The sequence below is a fragment of the Rattus norvegicus genome, chromosome 19 (assembly GCF_021556685.1).
Source record: "Rattus norvegicus strain SHRSP/BbbUtx chromosome 19, alternate assembly SHRSP_T2T, whole genome shotgun sequence".
Classification (NCBI taxonomy): Eukaryota; Metazoa; Chordata; class Mammalia; order Rodentia; family Muridae; genus Rattus; species Rattus norvegicus.
In genome coordinates, this window is record NC_141552.1 from 20292260 (window position 1) to 20313754 (window position 21495).

Here is a 21495-nt window from a genome sequence, read left to right on the forward strand (position 1 = left end):
CTGGCCCTGCACTCAGAGCCTCTGGGAAGCAAGGAGACCCAAAGGGACAGACCCCAGGCCTGGCCCTGGACTCCTGCATCTCCCCCTACCCAGAGGTGTATTCCACAGTTCTCCACTCCAAGTTTAGTTTCAGGGACCCCAGCAGGTGGCGTTCTTTGCTGAGCCTCACATGTGAGCCTGGGATAGTGGTGGGATGTAAAGTGCTGGAAGTCTTTCAGAAAATTCAGGCTTTTCTCAAACTCTCTGACCATCCAGTGCCCTCCCTGGTTCACCCACCCTGTGGAAGGTGGGAATCCACTTTTCGATGTCCTGTGTGACTTTCCCTGCAGACTGGGCTCTCCTGCAGGAGATGCTTTCACATGCTTCTTTAAAAGCACCTGTTCCTCAGACTTAGATCAGCTGTGAAAACAGGCTTCTTCAAGTCAGTGTGCGAGCTCCCCCTCCCAGCTCAGAGCTGCAACACCATAGGATCCTCCAGCCCCAGTGCTGGGTGAGTCCCCCAAAGGACTTAGAGCAAAGTGCCCCTTCTGAGAAGTGACCTTAGAACAGAAGGTTCAGAAGTGACAGTCAACCCCCAAGTGCTTCTTCCAGGAGAAAGCAACCAGCTCTCCCTTTGAAACAGTGGTGGCTCCCACATGACCCAGTTCTGTGATTGGAGAAGATTTTCTGGTACTTTGTTGCCCAGTCACAGTGGGGATACATTCTTGATCCATGCTCATTCCTACAAGAAAAGGTCCTCCTCCCCACCCAGGCCTTGAGGTGAACCCAGGTACTTAAAGATCAACGGACCAGAGAGAACAGAATGCAGTCCAGGGGAGAGGAGAGGCCAGAATGATCTTAAAGCAGAGAAAAGCCCCATATCGGCCATCTAACAACTTTAGGGTTTGTGCAGATTGTGTACTTCAGAACCTTAAGGTCACATTTTCTGATAACACTTTTAGGAGAAGCAGAAGTCTACTGTGGGTGGGATTGTCCCAAGCAGGGAGGGGATCTGACTCTGCAGGCCTGGCCACCCTCTGTTTTCTCCTGAAAGTAACTGTTGGTCAGCTGTAAATCTGAAGTAAGAATTGTTTTTTAATTTATTTAATACTTAATAATAATTCTTTGGTTTCCGGGCAAACATCCCCTCCCCCCTCCCCTTCCTTATGGGTGTTCCCCTCCCAACCCTCCCCCCATTGCCACCCTCCCCCCAACAGTCTAGTTCACTGGGGGTTCAGTCTTAGCAGGACCCAGGGCTTCCCCTTCCACTGGTGCTCTTACTAGGATATTCATTGCTACCTATGAGGTCAGAGTCCAGGGTCAGTCCATGTATAGTCTTTAGGTAGTGGCTTAGTCCCTGGAAGCTCTGGTTGCTTGGCGTTGTTGTACATATGGGGTCTCGAGCCCCTTCAAGCTCTTCCAGTTCTTTCTCTGATTCCTTCAACGGGGGTCCTATTCTCAGTTCAGTGGTTTGCTGCTGGCATTCGCCTCTGTATTTGCTGTATTCTGGCTGTGTCTCTCAGGAGCGATCTACATCCGGCTCCTGTCAGTCTGCACTTCTTTGCTTCATCCATCTTGTCTAATTGGGTGGCTGTATATGTATGGGCTACATGTGGGGCAGGCTCTGAATGGGTGTTCCTTCAGTCTCTGTTTTAATCTTTGCCTCTCTCTTCCCTGCCAAGGGTATTCTTGTTCCCCTTTTAGAGAAGGAGTGAAGCATTCACATTTTGATCATCCGTCTTGAGTTTCATTTGTTCTAGGCATCTAGGGTAATTCAAGCATTTGGGCTAATAGCCACTTATCAGTGAGTGCATACCATGTATGTCTTTCTGTGATTGGGTTACCTCACTCAGGATGATATTTTCCAGTTCCAGTGAGAATTGTTTTTTGTCAACTCAAACGGATGATATTTCAAGTCTCACACACTATGTGACTTTACACACAGGGGACTTGAACTTACTTCTAGAGAAGTGACTATGGGCCGTCAGAGGGAAACCATTCTTGACTTTAGCATTCTGTTTGTATAACAGTCTACAGGGACTGGCTTCCTGGACAGACATGTTCAAGCAGACTCACATTGTGATGGGGGAAACCTGAGGCAAGAAATGTCCTGGGGACAGTGATTTCAGATTGTGCCTTTAGCCGGGAATCTCTGTTGTCATTAAGGCCTGCTAAATCATGTAACTAGTTCAGGGCATCTCTGCTCTAACAACTGTTCCGGGTTCTCCTGAGAAGAAGGCCTTACTTTAAAAGTTTATCACAGAGCAATGTTTCTCAACCTGTGGGTCACGACCCCTTCCCAGGCCCTTTTTTTCTGATACTTTGCCTATCAGATATGTTGCATATTATGACTTACAAGAACAGCAATATTAGTTACAAAGTCGTAATGAAATACTTTTATGGTGGGGGTGACCACAGCATGAAGTGCTGTATTAAAGCGTTTCATCATTAGGAGTGATTTGAGCCACTGCCATAGAAGCTGACACATGGGAGCAGACTCCTCAGCTGAGTAGAGACCCACGACAAGGGATACCGTGTCACACCCTAGAACCCAGAGGCAGAAACTACCCCAGGAGTCTGTGGGTCACCTTGTCTTAAATTCTTCCAGGGTCAAGAATAGCATTGGTCATCTCAGCAGAATCAGCTTGCACAGCCCACATCAGGCCCATGGCTTCCCTTTACAGAGCAGGATGTGGGTCTAAGTGACAGTCAGTGAGACTGAGGGGACCCTGATAACCATTTGCTTTGAGCTGTGGTTTCTTCACCTGTAAAATGGGGGTGTTTCTGCTGAATTGGGTTGTTGTGCAGATTAACAGAACATACAACCTGCTCAGTGTCTGCCTGGCATGGACCCTGCTGGTTAAATGGAAGTTGTCCGAGGTGATGCATTTAAAAGAAGAATCTCTAGCCCCATAGTGTTAGATGCCGGGTTGTGGGGAGCGGGTGTGGCGGCCATCCCAAGATGGTGCCCGGGACAGCTGCCAAGTCTTATGACTAGCACCTGACTTCCTCATACAACCAAAAGTAAGCCACGCCCATCGTGAGAGCTGCGCAGGCGCACCATGACACAAGATCAGGCCATTTGGCGTGGACCTATGAACTGAGACTATGTAGACTGGACTGATGGGGCGTGGTTACTGTTTTTTTAGTAGGGAGTGTCCTTGGGGGTAGAAGATTGCTGCTTGCATGCAGAAAGAAAGGTTCCTGAATAAACTACTTTGAGAAGAACTTCGTGGTGTCTCTCCTATCTGCAGGACGGAGACGGAGACGACACCGGTGCCATACAGGTATTGTAAGCATTTTGTGACTCTACGACCACCTCAGATTAAACCCGAAGGCTCTTGTTTAAAATTAAAAAAAAAAAAGAATCAAGTATAAATTACTAATATGAAAAAATCATAATCAGAATTGAGGTAATTCCTGTGAAGACATTTAGTTTTTCATTATTTTCTCCTTGAGGACTTCTCAATTGTCTTTCCAAAATGTGATGGCCACACAAATGGTTCCCAGCGGGTGTGATCTCTCTGTCCATGGGCCTTCCCAAAAGCTGCAGAGCCAATGTGTTGTTTTACAACACAAAATTCCAGACATTAAGTTTACCAATGAAGTCTCAGGAATCAGATGCTGAAGTCAAGTAAAGCTCCCAACTGTCCTTCCTAATTCACTGACCTCTCAGAAGAAGAGCATTCCTGTTCCCTCTGCACACTTTCTTAAAAATCCTTCAATTCAAAGACTTTCCATTGCATTAGTCATCTTCATTTCCTTTCAAGATATGCCTTGATCTCCTCTGGACCTAAGTGCACGTTTTACCTTTGCAATGAAGGTGTGTAGTAGGTGAGTCATATGGTAATAAAGTCCATGTTTGCAGTAAACAAACAACTTTTTCTTTAAATGTCTGTGCCATGGCAATGCTATACCACACACTAGTTTTTCACTAAATAATACATTCATAGAGATCACCGTGTGATCTAATATTTTGTAACATAACTTAGTAATGTTCTCTCTATTATAGAAATCAAGTTCTCTCATGTGTATTCTGGTCTTTTTCTGTCATGTCTGAGTACATCATCATGGGAATCACAAGGAACATCAAACCTGGGCTTTTGAAACTGTTGCATGTGGCCAACCGGGAACCAAAACCACCCAGGAGACTACTGATACTTGACACACATCAATTCCCCTCCCTATTTTCATATAGTTTATGGGAAGAGGTCACCATTGCTGACCATGTCTCATTATCCAACCTGCTACTAAATGGAAGAGTTGGGGTAAAGGAGGTCACCCACAAAGCACAAAACACCCATCTCAGATAAACATGTATGGTTTATTGAATCCAAACATCAATGAATTTCAGGACACAATTAAATGTCGAAACCTAAGGATAATAGATAGAGAAGAGAATTAAGATGTCTAGTTCATAGGTCCAGTAAACACCTTCAACAAATCATAGCAGAAAACTTCCATAAGGTAAAGAAAGAAAAGACCATAAAGGTACAACAAGCTTACAGAACATCAAATTAATTATACCAGAAAGAATTCCTGCATTCACACAATAATTAAAACACTAAATGCACAGATCAAAGAAAGAACATTAATAGGTGTAAGGTATTGAAGAGTTAAATTTCAAAAAGTCAGTCACAAACAAAGTCCTGACATGCCTAAGAGATTTTGAGATAGGGTTCACTGACCCGGCTATCAGCCCCCAAGGACACTGGCCATCTGAAGCCACCCTTTCCCCTTCCTTCACTCCCTGAGGATTAGTCATCCCCCTGCTGAGTGAGATGAGTCACCCTACACACATTGCTGAGATGCTAGATTACACGTATTCTCTGCTGATGTAACTCCGCGACAAAAGTAACTGTGCACCATTTGAATCAGCCAATCATGTGTAACCACGCGAAATCCCCTGGCTTTCCCTATATAAACCCCTGCCTTTAGAGGCTCAAGGACGGCTCCATGAGATACATGTCGGCCCGAGATCTCTTTAATAAAGCTACCTCTTGTTGTTACATCAAGATCGGCTACTCGTGTTTCCTGGGGCACGCCATCCCGAGACTGGAGCAAGAGTCTCCCCAAATTTGGGGTTCTTTCGGTATAAATATCCAGTAACAAAAAAATTCAGACGTATCTGAATTACACCAGACTTCACAACAGAGACTCTAAAGGTCAGAAAATCTTGGGCAGATGTAATGCAGACGCAGGCTCCTATATCCAGCATAATCCTCAACCACCATAAATGGAGAAACCAAGATATTTCTTGTCAAAACCAAATTTAATGAATAATTTTTTTTCCGGAGCGGAGGACCGAGCCAAGGGCCTTGAGCTTGCCAGGCAAGCGTTCTACCACTCAGCTAAATACCCAACCCTACAAAACCAAATATAAACAATACTTTTCTCTAAGAAAGCACAACAGAGGATAATAGGAGGAAAACTCCAAGACAATGAGCTAAACTATAACCAAGAAAAACCAAGAAATTAATCATCTCTCAATAATTTCAAAAAAGAGAAGCACACAAACATAATTTCACCTACAACCAGAAAAAGAAGAAAATGCAGCAATCATTGGCTTTAATATCTGATCAGATCGTCTTTCCCTAATCCCCAAGCTCCTAGGGGCCAAACTGCCAGCCAAAGTGTATGCAAGGATGCTCTATGGTTAAAGGTGAGGCCTATTGCCCCACCAAACACAGATCCTAGAGGAGTGAGGTGGGGATGGATATGTGTGGGTGCAGGAGCACTGTCACATAGGCAAAGCTGAGCAGAAATGGAATGTAAGGTATGATGAGGGGAGTGTGGAAAGTAGGAAAATATTTGAAATGTAAATAAATAAAATAACCGATTAATAATAAATAGCCAAAAACAAAATAACAAGTAAAAAGGTAAATAAAAATTAAACCAAACCAACCAAACAAACAAACAAAAATCCCTGTAGTGTATTGGCCTAATGCTGCTTGTATTTTAATGCTAATTTGTAGAACTCAAGACTGGTTAACCCCAAATAACTGACCCTGCTCCCAGTTAACTGTGATTATAAAGAAGCCAACAGCCAACAGCAGCACAGCAGACAGATGGGGGAGGTGAGCTTTGAGGGCTTTGCTAGAGAGGATCATGAGGAGGGAAGAAGGAAGAAGAAGCTGCCAGAGAATAAAGGAAGAACATGTGTGATGGAGAGGAGAGAGGAAGAGGACAGCAGCCATGGTTAAGGGAGAGGAGTGCCTGGTCCTGAGGGCTGTCCAAGGGGAACAAAGAGCAGCCAAGATGCTACACAGTAGTAAGAGCAGCTCTCAGGCGAGCAGAGATCAGCAGAGACCCCAGACCAATAAGCTACGCAAGCATAACTCCATCCAAACTCCCTCTCAATATCCGTGTCCTCCATGGGCCTGGCCTTAGCGTGTGTCCTGTGTCAGCACATGTGTCTGTCTCAGCTGACATCACTCTGCCCATCAGCCCGAGTCCAAGGAAACAGTGAGAAACTACACAGCCCACCAGAAGGGTTTTTGCTGTGGTTCTATGAAGTCCCAACAAATGCAGCTCAATTACAGAATGCAAGGCAGACCAATGCATGTGTGTCCTTAGTGCAGAACCCTTCATCACGTGTCCCTTCACATGCGTGCTTTAGCAGAACATCCTTTTACCTGTGTCTGCTTCAGTGAAACGTTCCTTCACACATCTGCCTTAGCCTTTCACCTGTGTCCACTTCAGGGAACCACTCCTTCAGGTGTAGAATTTCTCAAGATTAGCAAACCGCATACAGAACATTCAGAACAAAGCAAGGTGTGTGGTCAGCATGTCCTTGAGCCAAGTCCCTTCTCCTCGTCAGTGATGGCAGGCGTGTTACAGCAACAATATGAAATGGCTGGCAGACATGGAACAAAATGGCAAAGGCATTCTGGGGGATGTCAGACCATACCAGCCAGCAGGTCAACTGAATTTTTAAGTTTTGATGTTACAAGTGAATATACTTGACCTTCAAACACTGAGAGAGCCCATTATAATATGAACTATATGAACTAGGTCAAGACCACCTCTAGGGCAAAGGCCCTCAGCCTGGGGGTCGTGACCCACACAGGGTCTCCTATCAGATAGTTTACACTACAATAAAGATTCATTACAGTAGCAAATTTACAGTTGTGAAGTAGCAACAAAATAATTTTGTAGTTGGGGTCACCACAGCATGAGGAACTGTTCTAAAGGGTTGAGGCCATAGGAAGGTTGAGAAACACTGCTCTAGGAATTTATGTTTTCTTTCTCTTTCATATTTTTCAGACAGAATCTCAAATTGTAGCCAAGATTGGCTTGGCTTGGAACATGTGTGTAGTTCATGCTGGCATCAGACTTATGGCAATTCTCCTGCTTCAGCCTCCTACTCAGGAGCCTACCAGGGTGAGATCACAACCACGGGTAATGTGATTGCTGTTCTTGGCTGTCAACTTGAGTGTACCTGGAATTAACTAATGCCAAATGGCTTGATGCCCTGTGAGGGGGAGATCTCTCTCTCTCTCTCTCTCTCTCTCTCTCTCTCTCTCTCTCTCTCTGTCTCTCTCTCTCTTACTCTCTCTCCTTCCTTCTTTCTGTTTTCCTCTCTTCAACCCCCTCCTCTTGGTCCTCCTCCTCTTCTTTGTTTTTTTTTGAGACAGGGTTTCCCTGTGTAGCTCTGGCTGTCCTGGAATTCATTTTGTAGACCAGGCTGGCCTTGAACTCAGAGATCCACCTGCCTCTACCTCCTGGATGCTGAGGCTAAAGGCATAAGCACCATTGTATTTTTTTTCTTAATTAAATTTTCTGAAGCAAGAAGACCTACTTGTAATCCAAATCTTGGAGATCAGAAGATAAATCTTTAATTCAGATCTTTTGAGATGGAAAGGCCCACCTCTAATGTGGACCACACCTTCTTTTTTCTTTTTATTTTTTTCATCTTTATTAACTTGAGTATTTCTTATTTACATTTCGATTGTTATTCCCCTTCCCGATTTCCAGGCCAACATCCCTCAACCCTTTCCCCTCCCCTTCTATTTGTGTGTTCCCCTCCCCATCCTTCCCCCATTAGCGCCCTCCCCCCAACAATCATGTTCACTGGGGGTTCAGTCTTGGCAGGACCAAGGGTTTCCCCTTCCACTGGTGCTCTTACTAGGCTATTCATTGGTACGTATGAACTTGGAGTCCAGGGTCAGTCCATGTATAGTCTTTGGGTAGTGGCTTAGTCCCTGGAAGCTCTGGTTGGTTGGAATTGTTGTTCATATGGGGTCTTAACCCCCTTCAAGCTCTTCCAGTCCTTTCTCTGATTACTTCAACGGGGGCCCGGTTCTCAGATCAGTGGTTTAATGATGGCATTCAGCTACATATTTGCCGTATTCTGGCTGTGTCTCTCAGGAGAGATCTACATCCAGTTCCTGTCGGCTTGCACTTCTTTGCTTCATCCATCTTATCTAATATCTGTATAGGTATGGGCCACATGTGGGGCAGGCTCTGAATGGGTGTTCCTTCTGCCTCTGTTCTAAACTTTGCCTCCCTATTCCCTGCCAAGGGTATTCTTGTTCCCCTTTTAAAGAAGGAGTAAAGCATTCCATTTTGGTCATCCTTCTTGATTTTCATGTGTTCTGTGCATCTGGGGTAATTCAAGCATTTGTGCTAATATCCACTTATCAATGAGTGCATACCATGTGTGCTTTTCTGTGATTGGGTTACCTCACTCAGGATGATATTTTCCAGTTCCATCCATTTGCCTATGAATTTCATAAAGTCATTGTTTTTGATAGCTGAGTAATATTCCATTGTGTAGATGTACCACATTTTCTGTATCCATTCCTCTGTTGAAGGGCATCTGGGTTCTTTCCAGCTTCTAGCTATTATAAATAAGGCTGCTATGAACATAGTGGAGCATGTGTCTTTGTTATATGTTGGGGCATCTTTTGGTTATATGCCCAAGAGAGGTATAGCTGGATCCTCAGGTAGTTCAATGTCCAATTTTCTGAGGAATCTCCAGACTGATTTCCAGAATTGTTGTACCAGTCTGCAATCCCACCAACAATGGAGGAGTGTTCCTCTTTCTCCACATCCTTGCCAGCATTTGCTGTCACCTTAGTTTTTGATCTTAGCCATTCTGACTGGTGTGAGGTGAAATCTCAGGGTTGTTTTGATTTGCATTTCCCTTGTGACTAAAGATGTTGAACATTTCTTTCGGTGTTTCTCAGCCATTCGGCATTCCTCAGCTGTGAATTCTTTGTTTAGCTCTGAGCCCCATTTTTTAAATAGTGTTATTTGTCTCCGTGAGGTCTAACTTCTTGAGTTCTTTGTATATTTTGGATATAAGCCCTCTATCTGTTGTAGGATTGGTAAAGATCTTTACCCAATCCATTGGTTGTTGTTTAGACCACACCTTCTGCTGGCTCATATCAAGGACATGGAAGAAGGAAGTTTGCTTTATTAATTCGCCTACTTCTTCAGGATTACTGCATGTACTGAAGACCAGCTTAAATATCCAGCCTTATGGACAAAACCGTTGGAGTCCAGGGGTTGCCCCATAAACCACACAAACTCTGACCTCACTTAGACAGGGATGGTTTATTGAATGCCCACCCTAAGACTGATCATCAGAGACATAGCTGAGAATTTGTCAGGCTACGACCCTGGACATTTTTCTATGTCAGTTTATAAAGACTAAAACTGTGAGGTCATAGGCAGGTGCTGGAAGGGCTGTCTGGTTGTCAGCCCTGACTCAAGCCATTTTAGACAACAACGGTTCATACTAACTTTTTATCTGTTTAAAGATTTATTTATTTATATATAAGTACACTGTAGCTGTCTGCAGACACACCAGAAGAGGGCATCAGGTCTCATTACAGATGGTTGTGAGCCACCACGTGGTTGCTGGGATTTGAACTCAGGACCTCCGGAAGAGCAGTCAGTGCTCTTAACCATGGAGCCATCACTGCAGCCCTCATATTGACCTTTAATTTTATTGGTCCTACATGAAGCTTATAATTATGAAATTTAAGATTAAGAAACCTCACAACATAAAGAACTTCCTTCCAGTGGTTCCGGAATGGGTGGGTGGGGGAGCACCCTCGAAGAGGCTGGGGAAGGAGGTGGAATGCAGGGTTATTGTAGGGGAAACTGGAGAGGGGGTTAACATTTGAAATGCAAATAAACAAAATAACCAATAAAAAAAAACATACACAAGTTATGTGATCATTCCTGACCCTGCTCTGAGTTAAATTATTTTCAGACAATCATGACAGACAGACATAGTACAGCAAGAATATGAACTATCTGGCAGGCATGGAACAAAATGGCTACAGCTATGCTAGGGGGATTGTCTTCAACAGGGGCAACTACTGCAATTTGGACCTTCCATTCCTTGTTGAATTAGCTGTACCACAGCCTATACACCATTCTAATAAATTTTCTTTCTCTATATACAGTCATTCTAGGAGGGATGATTGGTTATGCATTGTTAAATGCAATGCTGATCATTAAACCCCATCACTTCCACAGCAATATGTAAGTTACTGAACAACTGAACAAAAATTAAAATTTACTGCATTTATTGCGTGTGTCAGCAAGCATAGGGAACACTTGGCTGCTTACATCTCTTGGTCTCTATAGAGTAGTGGGAGAACTGAGACCCACTGAGGAGGTCTCTTAAGCATAGACCAAATTCCTTGCAGTGACACTGGATTCCAGGCTTGTTGTCCTGTTTAGGCCTCATTGTGGTCTATGTACATACACTCTATGCATTCTCCCCATGCAGGTTCACATGGACTGAATTCAGAAAGGTGGGGATGGCAGAAAGATGCATGGTTAAATAGCCCACCAGGTTCACATTGTATCAGCTTGATTTAATCTAAGGACAAAGAAGTGGAGTTTCTCTGATGGCTTTCTTCTAAACCCTTGAAAGGATCACTGGGGTTTGACCTCAGTACTTCATACTTCTTGCTGGGTCAGCGAAACTCAAGGAAACTTGAGATTGCCATAGGCACAGTATTATGCTAGATATACTGAGTAGGTGATACTAAGATGTTCAGATGGTCATACCCATTTGCATGAGTTCTTAATGTACACCTAAGGTAAGAGAGATCAAGGTCTTCAGAATAGGAAGATCATTTCCAGTTCTTTTCTACAGTTCCAGTCTGAAAGACTGGTAGGGAGAGAATGGTAGATAATCGAGAATTGGTGGATGATGCTTTGAATGCAGGGTGGGTTTCTGTGCTGGTTTAGACAGGGTCTCAAGTATCCCATGTTGCCCTCTTCCTAGCTGGCCAGGTTCACTTTGAGCTCAGATAAACCTGCTTCTACTTTCCAGTAGACAGTCTTACAAGAGTGGCCTCCAGGGACTGTGAGGACAGCATTAGCCTTTGACAGTTGAGGTGTGTAACCCACAACTATAGTTTTGTTATAGCCACTTTGTTCCATGTCTACCAGCTATTTCAGATTGTTGCTGTCTATGCCTGACAATCACGGACACAGAAAAATAACCTGATAGAGAGCAAGGACATGGTGATCACATCCTTTCCTGTTCTGTATGTTCTGGATGAGGCTTGTTAAAATTCCAATATTGCAGAAAGCTTTATATAGGACCCATCACATTAAGCATCACTGTGCACTGTTCTATCTAAAATGGCCTAATCAGAACTGACCACCAGATCACACTTCCTGCAATCCTCATATGAGAAGCTTGAGCTTTTTGTTTTGACTTTTTTCTTTCTTTCTTATTTTTTGCTGTATAAGTTGAGAGGAAGATATTTGGGGCCATGGATCTGCCCCCAAAATCTGGGGTATGGATCTGATCAATCAGTGTTGGTGTGTGCACTCAATACAGTATCCATTTTTGTACTGTGACAGATACTTTTGTGTTTGTGGGGAAGCCCATGACCCAGAGCACAAGTGCTGGGTCCTTGCTCTATCCACGTAGTGATGTGTATAGCCTCGTCCTACACCTTTATCTGCACCCCCTATATCTCTTGACTATTTTATTTTTTTGATAGAAGCTCAGCTTCTGATAGAAGGCCTGTCAGCAGTGCTCCTTTGGCGACATTAGCGCAGAGATGAGAACCCCACAAGCAGCATGAGGTTCCCTTCATTGGTGGCTCCAATATTGCACTTTCCTCTGCCAACTGGTCTCCACACTGTTCCTAGCACCATAAAGACTTCAACTCTTTCAACTAAGGAATTTTCTGGCAATTGTCAATTGCTAAGCACATGACTTCATGAGTGTTCCCCTAACACACACGCATGTTGTAACCTACCATGCAGACTACTTCTTGATGTGATATAAAGCACCTGTACATAATGAGACAGGAGAACTTTTGACTGCATATTCAATCTGGTGTGAAATCTCCGGAAGTTTTAATGGCTAACATTGGTGAATGAGGACAATTTGAGTTAGGATGAGACATTTTGGGGCAAGATATGGAAGGAAACATTCATTTAGATGCATAAGAATTACTAAGGTTTTTATAATCAAGCCTTGAGGAAAATTTTGCTTTGGAAGCAGGAGATGCTCAGTGGCTCTGCCCCAGGAAAGTCTCCTGGAAAGGGCACCTCAGCTTATGCTCAGTACAGGGAGAACATTACCAGGGAGGCAAAGTCTGCTCCCCATGACATCAGCTGTCCCTTCTTGGACATTCTATTGTCTCCTAGAGAGTTCTGGCATCCTCTGTGATGTCACCAGTGTTGTAGTGACGACCAGTGCCCTAGTTTCTCTCAGTCTGAGTCTGGCGGTTACAAGCTAAGACATGTTTTCCCGTCTTCGCAAGCATTTTCGGAGGGGGAATGTCGATTCTGGAGAGACTAAAGTGAAGGAGTCTAGCCTTTCGTCTCAAAGTAATGATGGACAAAGACAGCACTTCTGGGGAATGTTGAGTAAGTTCTGGGCAGTGTATTTTGAGCTTCCTGCCAGGGGGGCTGCAGGCTTAAGCTGACCTTTCTAGCAATGGGCCACAACAACTGGAGCATCTGAAAAGGAATTGAATTTCCATGAATATCACAATTCCTGAAAGTCAGGATTTCAGAACTTTAGTTTCCCCATCCCCACTGGGAGGATATGGTAAGGCCAATGCTATTATTCTGTGAACTTCTGGTCTTTACTTTTACAGTGCATTTGTTATGTTACATTGTATAATAACACCATCAGGAGTCATGGAGGGTCCTCCTTTTCTGTGTTAGACAGGGCAGCAATGTACTTCACTATCATTGCTTCTTTAAATACAGTGGATATCTGACAGTAGGAACAGGGGGAGAATTGTGCTCCAGGCAATAACCTTATGTTCTTAGACCTCCTCTGATTTCTTCTAACTGGCAGGGTCATCGTTAGCTTTATATATTAGAGGTTGTGTGTTACAAACATGTTTCTAAAATACCAAAAGTATTTGGAACATGTGGACCAAGATTCATCCTGTAACCTATTGGAACTTCTCGGGCATTTGGTATTTCAAATAGGGGAACTGATAAGTCTGTTGACCATGTCCTCCATGGAAATGTGTTTTTAATCCAAAGTTGTTGGCCTAGAGTATCAGGGTAGGACATCTGAGTGTCTCCAATCACTCAAGTCTTGTGGGTGGTGAATTTATCATCTGATTTCGAACCCACAGGGGTGAGGGTCCTGAAACCAAGCTGTACCCTGTTCAGCTGATGATAATCCTGGAGAAGCCATCTCCGTGGTCCATGTAAGCACCTGATGTCCGGCATAGGGCACACCTGGCTGCTTACATCTCTTGGTCTCTATAGAGTAGTGGGAGAACTGAGATCCACTGATGAGGCCTCTTAAGCATAGACCAATCGCCTAGCAGTGACACTGGGTTCCAGGCTTGTTCTCCTGTTTAGGCCTAACTGTGGTCTATGTACACTCTATGCATTCTCCCCATGCAGGTTCACTTGTGTTCTTCTACCTACAGACGCTGGGAGAGAAACATCATCCCCTGGCACTGACCTAAGCGAGAATCAGGCCAAGAAGGAAAAGGAGAAGCTGATTAAAGAGCTGCAGCTCATTACCGAGGAGAGAAATGACCTGAGAGATCGCCTGAGGTTTCTGACAGAGAGATCCATGAAGAACAGGTATGAATTGCTCCAAATGCTCTTGTTTCATTCCTGGGTCTGCAAGGTCACCTTCTTCTTATCCTATTAAGGTTTTGGGTTCTAGAAAGCTGTGCCTCCCTAACCACCCTGTGCTAAACCTCACCTCCCATATAGAGGAGATTCAGAACCTTGACCCTTCCTGAGGAGCAAGATGGAAAATGGACTCATCTGCTTCAATTTATTGAAAAGCAGATCTTGTGGTCTGAATGAAGAATTCGGGGATAAAGTCAGGGAGAGTGAGTGTCTAGTGTGCATTTGCAAAGCCCTTGACAGATGGTGGCTTTGCAAGATTGTAATTGCAGTGAGTTTATGGTGAGTCTCTGTACTTGCTAGGCAGGGGACTCAGTGCTGGAAGATCCAGGCAGCAGCCCGAGGGGCCTGTTCCCAAACTGTTCATCTCAATGCTTGACTAGAAGGTCTCAGGCTCAGGCCTGTTTGTTATTGTCTGTGTGTCTTGCACTCTGAGACAGCAATGGTGCATGCATTTCTCCTGGTTCTCACAGTGCTCTCTGTTTCCATATTTGTTTTTCTCTTTCTCTGATTCTCTTAACTTTTCTCTTTTTTTTTTGTGGGTGTGTCTCAGTCTGTGAGTCTGTGTGTGCATACATCCAAATGCATATGCACAACTTTTAAATGTTTATATTTCCCTCCACACCTGGAATCTAGGGGTCTATGTCTTAGCCTGAGTATTTACCTGTAACACTTTCATGGTCATGTGAATGCTTTGTTCTGGGAGCCCCACTGTCAACAGCACAGTTCTTTGCCTATGTGGCCACGATTGTCTGTACATTTGTATTCCTTGTGCAGATTATAATTTTGTGTTGATATGTGGTCTCTTGTCAAAACAGGAGAAAAGAAATCACCGGTTTCTGGGTGTGTTGGGGTGGGGGAGCATGGAGAGGTGTGGCCTAGGCTCTCGATAGCTTAACTGGCTTGACTGCAGATTTCCTCTTGGTTGAACAAAGGGAGCCAGGGAAGCCTCCATCTGGATGCCGAGATTCTGGTGTCCTGGACACAGAAAAACACGTTTCTGAAGCTGAAGAAGATCCCAATATGTACAATTCAGAAGGTGTCCTTCCAGGACTGGGGTAGTACAGGACCCACCCTGAGCTCATATATTCCTAAATGCTGATGTTCATTGGATTCTATCATTCGGGGCCAGGCCACACTTCAGGCCAAATCCATATTATGAAGACCTGGAGAGAATGGAGGAGGCGGTCATGTCAATTCTGCACAACTTAGAGATGGAGAACACTGAGATCCATGAGAACAGCCATAAGCTGAAGAAGGAGATTACCTTCTCTAGGTAAGTCCTGGTCAGAAAGCCTATCACCTGTGGAATGGCCATTTCTGACTTTCTTTGTTCTGGATTGGACGGTCTTCAGCTCTGGTTCTATCTCTTGTGCTGTTTACACATCAGTGTGCCAGGGTCATTAGGACTCAGTTTTCAGTTCCACAAAAGACTGTTACTCATCCCAGGATTGTCTAGGCATCTTCAGAAGGCTCTAGATAGAACAGCAGTGATTGAAGTCAGCAGAAGGTTATTAGGCTGACCTGGACCTATGGTGTCATACCAGGTTTTACAAAACTCAGTGTGTGGACCACATGGTTAGCATGACCTTCTCTTGGTTCTACTGACCTCCTTTGAGGCTGTTTGCCCACTACTAATTGATGTTGCCCCCATGCATTGGGCTTTCATGGATAGTTGTAGATCCATGTTCTTTTTGAGAGATGTGGACACTAATAGGTGCTCGGGCCAAACAAACAATTTATTCTTCCCGGAATTTACTCTTTGTGGTTTGTGCAGCAGCCTTATATGTATCGAAATGAATTCTATTAAGTCTTCATGGGTATCTGGGTCCTGGTGGAGTTAGTGGCACTCGGGAGTGGGAATGGGAGAAAGGGGCAGCATGATCTTACTATGCAGACTGTATTTCCAGAAACCTGCTCAGCCAGCTCCTGATGGAGAACACATGTAGGAAGAAGTTGGTCCCACTGAAGCAGGAGAGCAAGGAGGTACATCTTGATTGTGCACTGAACCAGAAATATTTGGTTGACTTCAACAAGAAAGATAAAGACCAGCAACGTCCAGACCCAGCATCATCTGGTAGGGTTGAGCAGCTGTGTTAGCTTAAAAATATCTGATAAAGTTTGCCAATTTGATACATCTTTGCTCTCTCCTACCACCTTTCTAATTTACACTCACAACCATCCAACCACCTCATGTAATGGAATTGTTCATTGCTCTGCCTATGCACAAGTATTCTGGGAAGTCAACCACTTTTCAGAAACTGAATTATTTTGCAAGTATATTTGTCTGCTCTTTTTGAAGCTGCAGTATAGAAATGGTGACAGATTAATAACATACCTCATTATTGCATATCCACGTGATAGATTGGATGCTCTGTAGAGTTTTGAACAAGTTCTTGGTTCTTTGACAAATGACACTCTGTGGTCATGTGACTTCTTGTGTGGGAAGCACCTTTGCGGGATAAGAACAAAATGCAAATGTCAAATTAGAACTTGTCATTGGTTTTAACCTTGGTGACATATGGACATCTACTTTCTTCCTGCAACCCAATGAGGTTCCTTCCATTGCCCTGTTCTTGGTTTGCACTGGTATAAGTCTGGGTCCCATATTGGCAGCCCATATTACTTTGAGGCTCTCTGGAGATTTTGCCCTTCCCAAAGAGTAGCAACAATGATATCAGTTAAAAGGTCCATGTTGACTGTCCAATAGAACTGAGATGGTAGAAGGCAGCCTTCCGACAGCTGCCTTGCATTTCACCACCAAATCAGTGTCTGAAAAACTGCCTTCCTCTCCCAGGTCTCAGAAAGTGCAAGAGAGCTGGAATTGGACACACACCAGTAAGAGAGCTTCCTGAAGAATAAGTTGCTTTCTCAGGAGTCCCTGATGACAAACATCCTGAACGGTAACAAATTTTTTGGATGAGTATTCTTCCTCAGAGTTAATTTGTCATTGCTTAGAGACCCTAAATTTATATAACACTAAGCCAGCCTGACTGATTGAGGTCTTACTTTCTTCTCAGAAAACAGCACTTGAGAGACAACTTGGGGGACCTCCTTTCATTATGTGTGCAAGAGGAGAAACAGCAATACATCTGTGCTTCTAAATGTTCGTTAAGAATATGCTGTTTAGAAATATTTTTGTTATGATTTTAATTGAAATTTTCTTTTTGTTGTTTCATATTTATATGTTCTTGTTACTGTTTTTATGTTTTCAAATATTTTTAAATATTTTAATTTATTTGTTTTAATCCTGTTTTGTTGTAAAAATGAATTCCTTATGAATAAAAATTGAATTCTATCTCTTGACTCTTAAGACCATCATTCTTATTCAAGGGTTCTGTCCCCTCCTGTGGACTTAGAACTGACAGGTGGAGATGGATCTCTGCATGTTCCATGGATCCTGGGCTAATAAGTGAATTCAAAGTCACCAAGGGGTACCCAGTGTGACAGTGTCTTTTGTGTGGAAAATGTGGCTGTTTCTCGGACACACACTTTATGAAGTAATCACTGACATGCTTTACCCAATTGTTAGGGTCCATGTGGTTCTTCTGAGAGAGTAGCAGATGCTCTATCCTGTGAGTCATCACCACAGCTCCTGCAGGTGCTTTTGTCCTTCCACATCATGTACTGTATTAGGTGGACAGGATCACCTCCAATCAAATAGAGAGATCTCAGGAGATGTGTATTCACAGGAAATTTACTGAGCTGTGCATGCTCAATGTGTTAGCCTGCCAGCCATCCCTACAGGGCTCTGGTGTTACCACTCCTCATTGTGGGTCAGGATCATCCTCCAGCACCACTTAGTGTCCATATTAGAGCAGATCTTTCACCTATTATCAATGATGACCATATGTATTCTGCACATCTGACAAAATACAGAATAGAAATTAGCTTCCTGTTGGCCAGATTGGCATAATGAGTTTTTTGATTGTTAGCATGAAAATTATTTTAATCTAGGCAGTTTAGGGAAGAACCTCAAGGACACCCATAGTGAATGCAGCCTGCAGCTGTGAACACAGGTTTCTGTTGGAGAGCAGGCCTGTGCAGGCCCAGAACCTAGGTGGGACAGTTCAAGCTACCCTTTTTCCATGGCCAATCTGGATCATATTGAGAATGTATTTTTTCCAGGTGACTGATTTCCAATTTATGGAATTGAACTAACTTACTGAGAGTGGAGGTGACTCAGAGAGTTAAAGTACACAAGGACCAATCCAGTATGTCCACAAAAGCTTGCTGTCACCCCAGGGCTTTTAAAAGCTCAGCAGCTAGAGAAGCAATGTAGTATTTGGTTATTCTCATGCTTAGGTCTAGTCATTCATTATAAGCTGACCATGACACAAATAGAGTCATCTGTGTCACAATAGAAGCTAGTTGTAACTAGATTCACCCCCACACTATCACATCACTACCGTATTTGAGGTTCTCAGTTACTATCTAAGAACCTGGAAGAGGCCTGGGTCTTGCTACACAAACTCATAATTTATGTCTTCATGACACTGTGTGCTTTGTTCTGTTGATGCTACCATTGGCATACAATACCTTGGATACTTTGTGCTGACATCTGTCACATGAGACAATAGTTCATGCCATGCCTAACCTGCATAAACTGTCCTTAGAGTACGGTGTAGTCAGAGGGTCCTTTTTTTTCTCTCTGAATTTTCAAAATATTTCCAGTCTTCAGACAAGTCTTCAGCCATTGTCCAGTGCCTGTCTTGAGATGTCCACCTTTTCAGCTGAGTGTCTTCATCCAGGCTGCTCTGTAATTCTGTAGAAGATTAATAGGGTTCCAGCCCTAGGATTTAATTCAGTGTGATTGTACTTTCCAAACATGCTCAAAGCCCTACATTCCACCATAGCCTGTGTGCTTTAGAGATAGAAAATAAAGAACCACATTGCACTTGATATTTCTCCTCCAACAAAAGGAGAGCCTGCATAGGGCCTTTAAGTAACTCTAAGTCCCAGCTTCTGCATAACTCCCTTCATCGACTCCATTATTGGTGTATTTTCATTACTGCTCACTTTATTTTTGGTGTGCAAAGAATGTGTACCATGTCAGTAAAGTGTGTGTGTGTGTGTGTGAGAGAGAGAGAGAGAGAGAGAGAGAGAGTGAGAGAGAGAGAGAGAGAGAGAGAGAGAGAGAGAGTTTGTGTTTGTGTTTCTGTGCAGGTGTTTGTGTATGTTCATCCATGAACTCACTATCAATTTTCATAAAATGACTTAGAAGACTGTAATGAAAACTGTCGAGGTGCATGCAGACGTGTGTTACTAGTGTCCCACGGCACCTGGCAGGTAACACTGAAATGGTGGTCTACTATAATACAGCCTAAAAACAGGCTGTGGATGGTTTACACAGAGATTGTGACATCATCACCACTAGAGAGAGCAGCAAAAGCTTCATTTATCACATGCTGCTGTTACCAAGATGAGGCAAAGCCTTATCCTACAGAGAGTCTGGTATGATTTGATGGCAGGAAATAAACTTAGTACTAAAATCATTCAATTACAAACAAAGAGGATAATACAAAGAGTCATAAGATTATTCTCATAAGAAAATAGATAGTATTTAAACGATGCCACTACAAAAATTAAAAAATATATATGAGGGCCACTAGGCTTTAATGCAGCCTTTCTACCAGATGTTTAATGATGACCTAATAACAATAGTGCTTCAATTATTCCTCTGATTTGAAAGAGAAGGAACATTGCCAAACCCCTTCTCTGAGTTTCTCTTTTTACCTAGAATACCTGAGTCTGTTGCTTCTTCCATTGTCACCCCATCAATAGAGCTGCAGGGCGAGTCTGTCCAGCCCCAGAGTCTTTCTGCCAGCTGACAGGGCTGGGTTTTGCTCTGCTTGCCCCTGCTCCTGCCCCCGCCCCTGCTCTTGCCCCTGCCCACGCCCCCGCCTCACACCCGCACTCGACAACGCCTCCGACCCATCCCCCCCTCCCAGTCCCACCACCGCCCTCGACTCAGACCCGTCCCAACCCCCGCCCCCAGCCTGCCCTCGCCCCTACCCTGCCCCCGCCCCGCCCCCCCACACCCATCCTCTCCTTCGCCCCCTCCCCCCGGCCTCCGCCCTCGCCGCCGCTGCTTGCGTTGCTACCATTCCGTCTTCAACTCCCCTGTCGACCCCACCGCCACTGCTGCTACCTTCTCCCACTTCTTCAGCCCAAGACTTTTGAGATCCCGGCTTGCAGCGCTCTGCACTAGGAGGCTAAAGGAGGTGAGGAGAGCCTAAGGGACAGACCCCAGGCCTGGCCCCAGAGACTTGTGTCTCCCCCTCCCTGGAAGTGCTTTCCCGCAGTTCTCCATTCTGGGTTCAGTTTGTGGGGACCCCAGCAGGTGGCAGGCTTTGCTGATCCTCAGGTGTTAGTCTGGGACAGTGGTGGGACTTATGGTTGAGGGAAGTCTTTCAGGCAAATGCAGGCTTTTCTCAAACTCTTGGACCATCTGGTGCCCTCCCTGGGGTCACAGGACCTGTGGACATTGGGAAGCCACTTTTCCCTGTCCTGTGTGACTTTCCCTGCAGAGTGAGCTCTCCTGCAGGAGATACTCTCACATGCTTCTTTAAAAGCACCTGCTCCTCAGATCCAGATCAGTTGTGAAAACAGGCTTCTCCCTGTCAGTGTGCCAGCTCCCCCTCCCAGCTCAGAGCTGCCACACCTAAGGAGCCTCCAGCCCCAGTACTGGTTGGGTCTCATGGAGGAGTTAGAGCAAAGTGCCCCTTCTGAGAAGTGACTCAGAACAGGAGGTTCCTACAACCCAATGAGGTCTCTTCCAGTTGCCCTGTTCTTGGTTTGCACTGGTATAATTCTGAGTCCCAGATTGGCAGCCTACATTGCTGTGAGGGTTGCTGGAGATTTTGCCCTGCCCACAGAACAGAAGATTCAGAAGAAAGGCCAGTTTGGCATAATGAATTCTTTTGATAGATGGCAACAAAATTATCTTAATCTAAGCAGTTTAGGGAGGAACCTCAAGAGCATCCATAGTGAATGCAGCCTGCAGCTGTGAACACACGTTTCTTTTGGAGAGCAGGCCTGTGCAAGCCCAGGACCTAGGTGGGACAGTTCAAGCTGCCCTTTTTCCATGGCCAATCTGTGTTTGTATTGAGAAAGTATTTTTTTTCCAGTTGACTGATTTCCAACTTATGGAATGGAACTGACTTACTCAGAGTGGGGTTGACTTAGAGAGTTAAAGTACAGAAGGAATAATCCAGATGTCCACAAAAGCTTGCTGTCACACCAGGGCTTTTAAAAGCTCAGCAGCTAGAGAAGCAATGTAGTATTTGGTTATTCTCATGCTTAGGTCTAGTCATTCATTATAAGCTGACCATGACACAAAAAGAGTCATCTGTGTCACAATAGAAGCTAGTTGTAACTAGACTTATACCACATTATCACATTATTACTATA

At 44.3% G+C, this 21495-nt stretch overlaps 1 protein-coding gene and 1 long non-coding RNA gene across 5 annotated transcripts in view; one reads left to right on the top strand and one right to left on the bottom strand.

Moving 5' to 3' along the window:
- Nucleotides 1-17380, top strand: part of LOC147999039 (disks large homolog 5-like) — a 144176-nt gene extending 126796 nt beyond the window's left edge. For 2 of the 4 annotated variants that reach the window (XM_087595733.1, XM_087595731.1), the window contains exons 3-6: nt 15215-15358; nt 15993-16159; nt 16880-16985; nt 17103-17380. In XM_087595733.1, the coding sequence (XP_087451859.1) occupies nt 15215-15358; nt 15993-16159; nt 16880-16944 (376 nt within the window). In that variant the 3' untranslated portion in view covers nt 16945-16985; nt 17103-17380. Of the gene's footprint in view, nt 1-13871; nt 14032-15007; nt 15122-15214; nt 15359-15992; nt 16160-16879; nt 16986-17102 lie in introns of those variants that run through there. The other 2 variants (XM_087595730.1, XM_087595734.1) reach the window with 2 other exon arrangements.
- On the bottom strand, nt 12303-18874 carry LOC147999044 (uncharacterized). Its single transcript, XR_015643863.1, has 3 exons — nt 18680-18874; nt 16421-16534; nt 12303-12933 (listed from the first exon to the last, which is right to left on the bottom strand). It is a non-coding gene; the product is annotated as an uncharacterized LOC147999044 (long non-coding RNA).
- Between the last annotated feature and the right edge of the window lie 2621 nt (nt 18875-21495).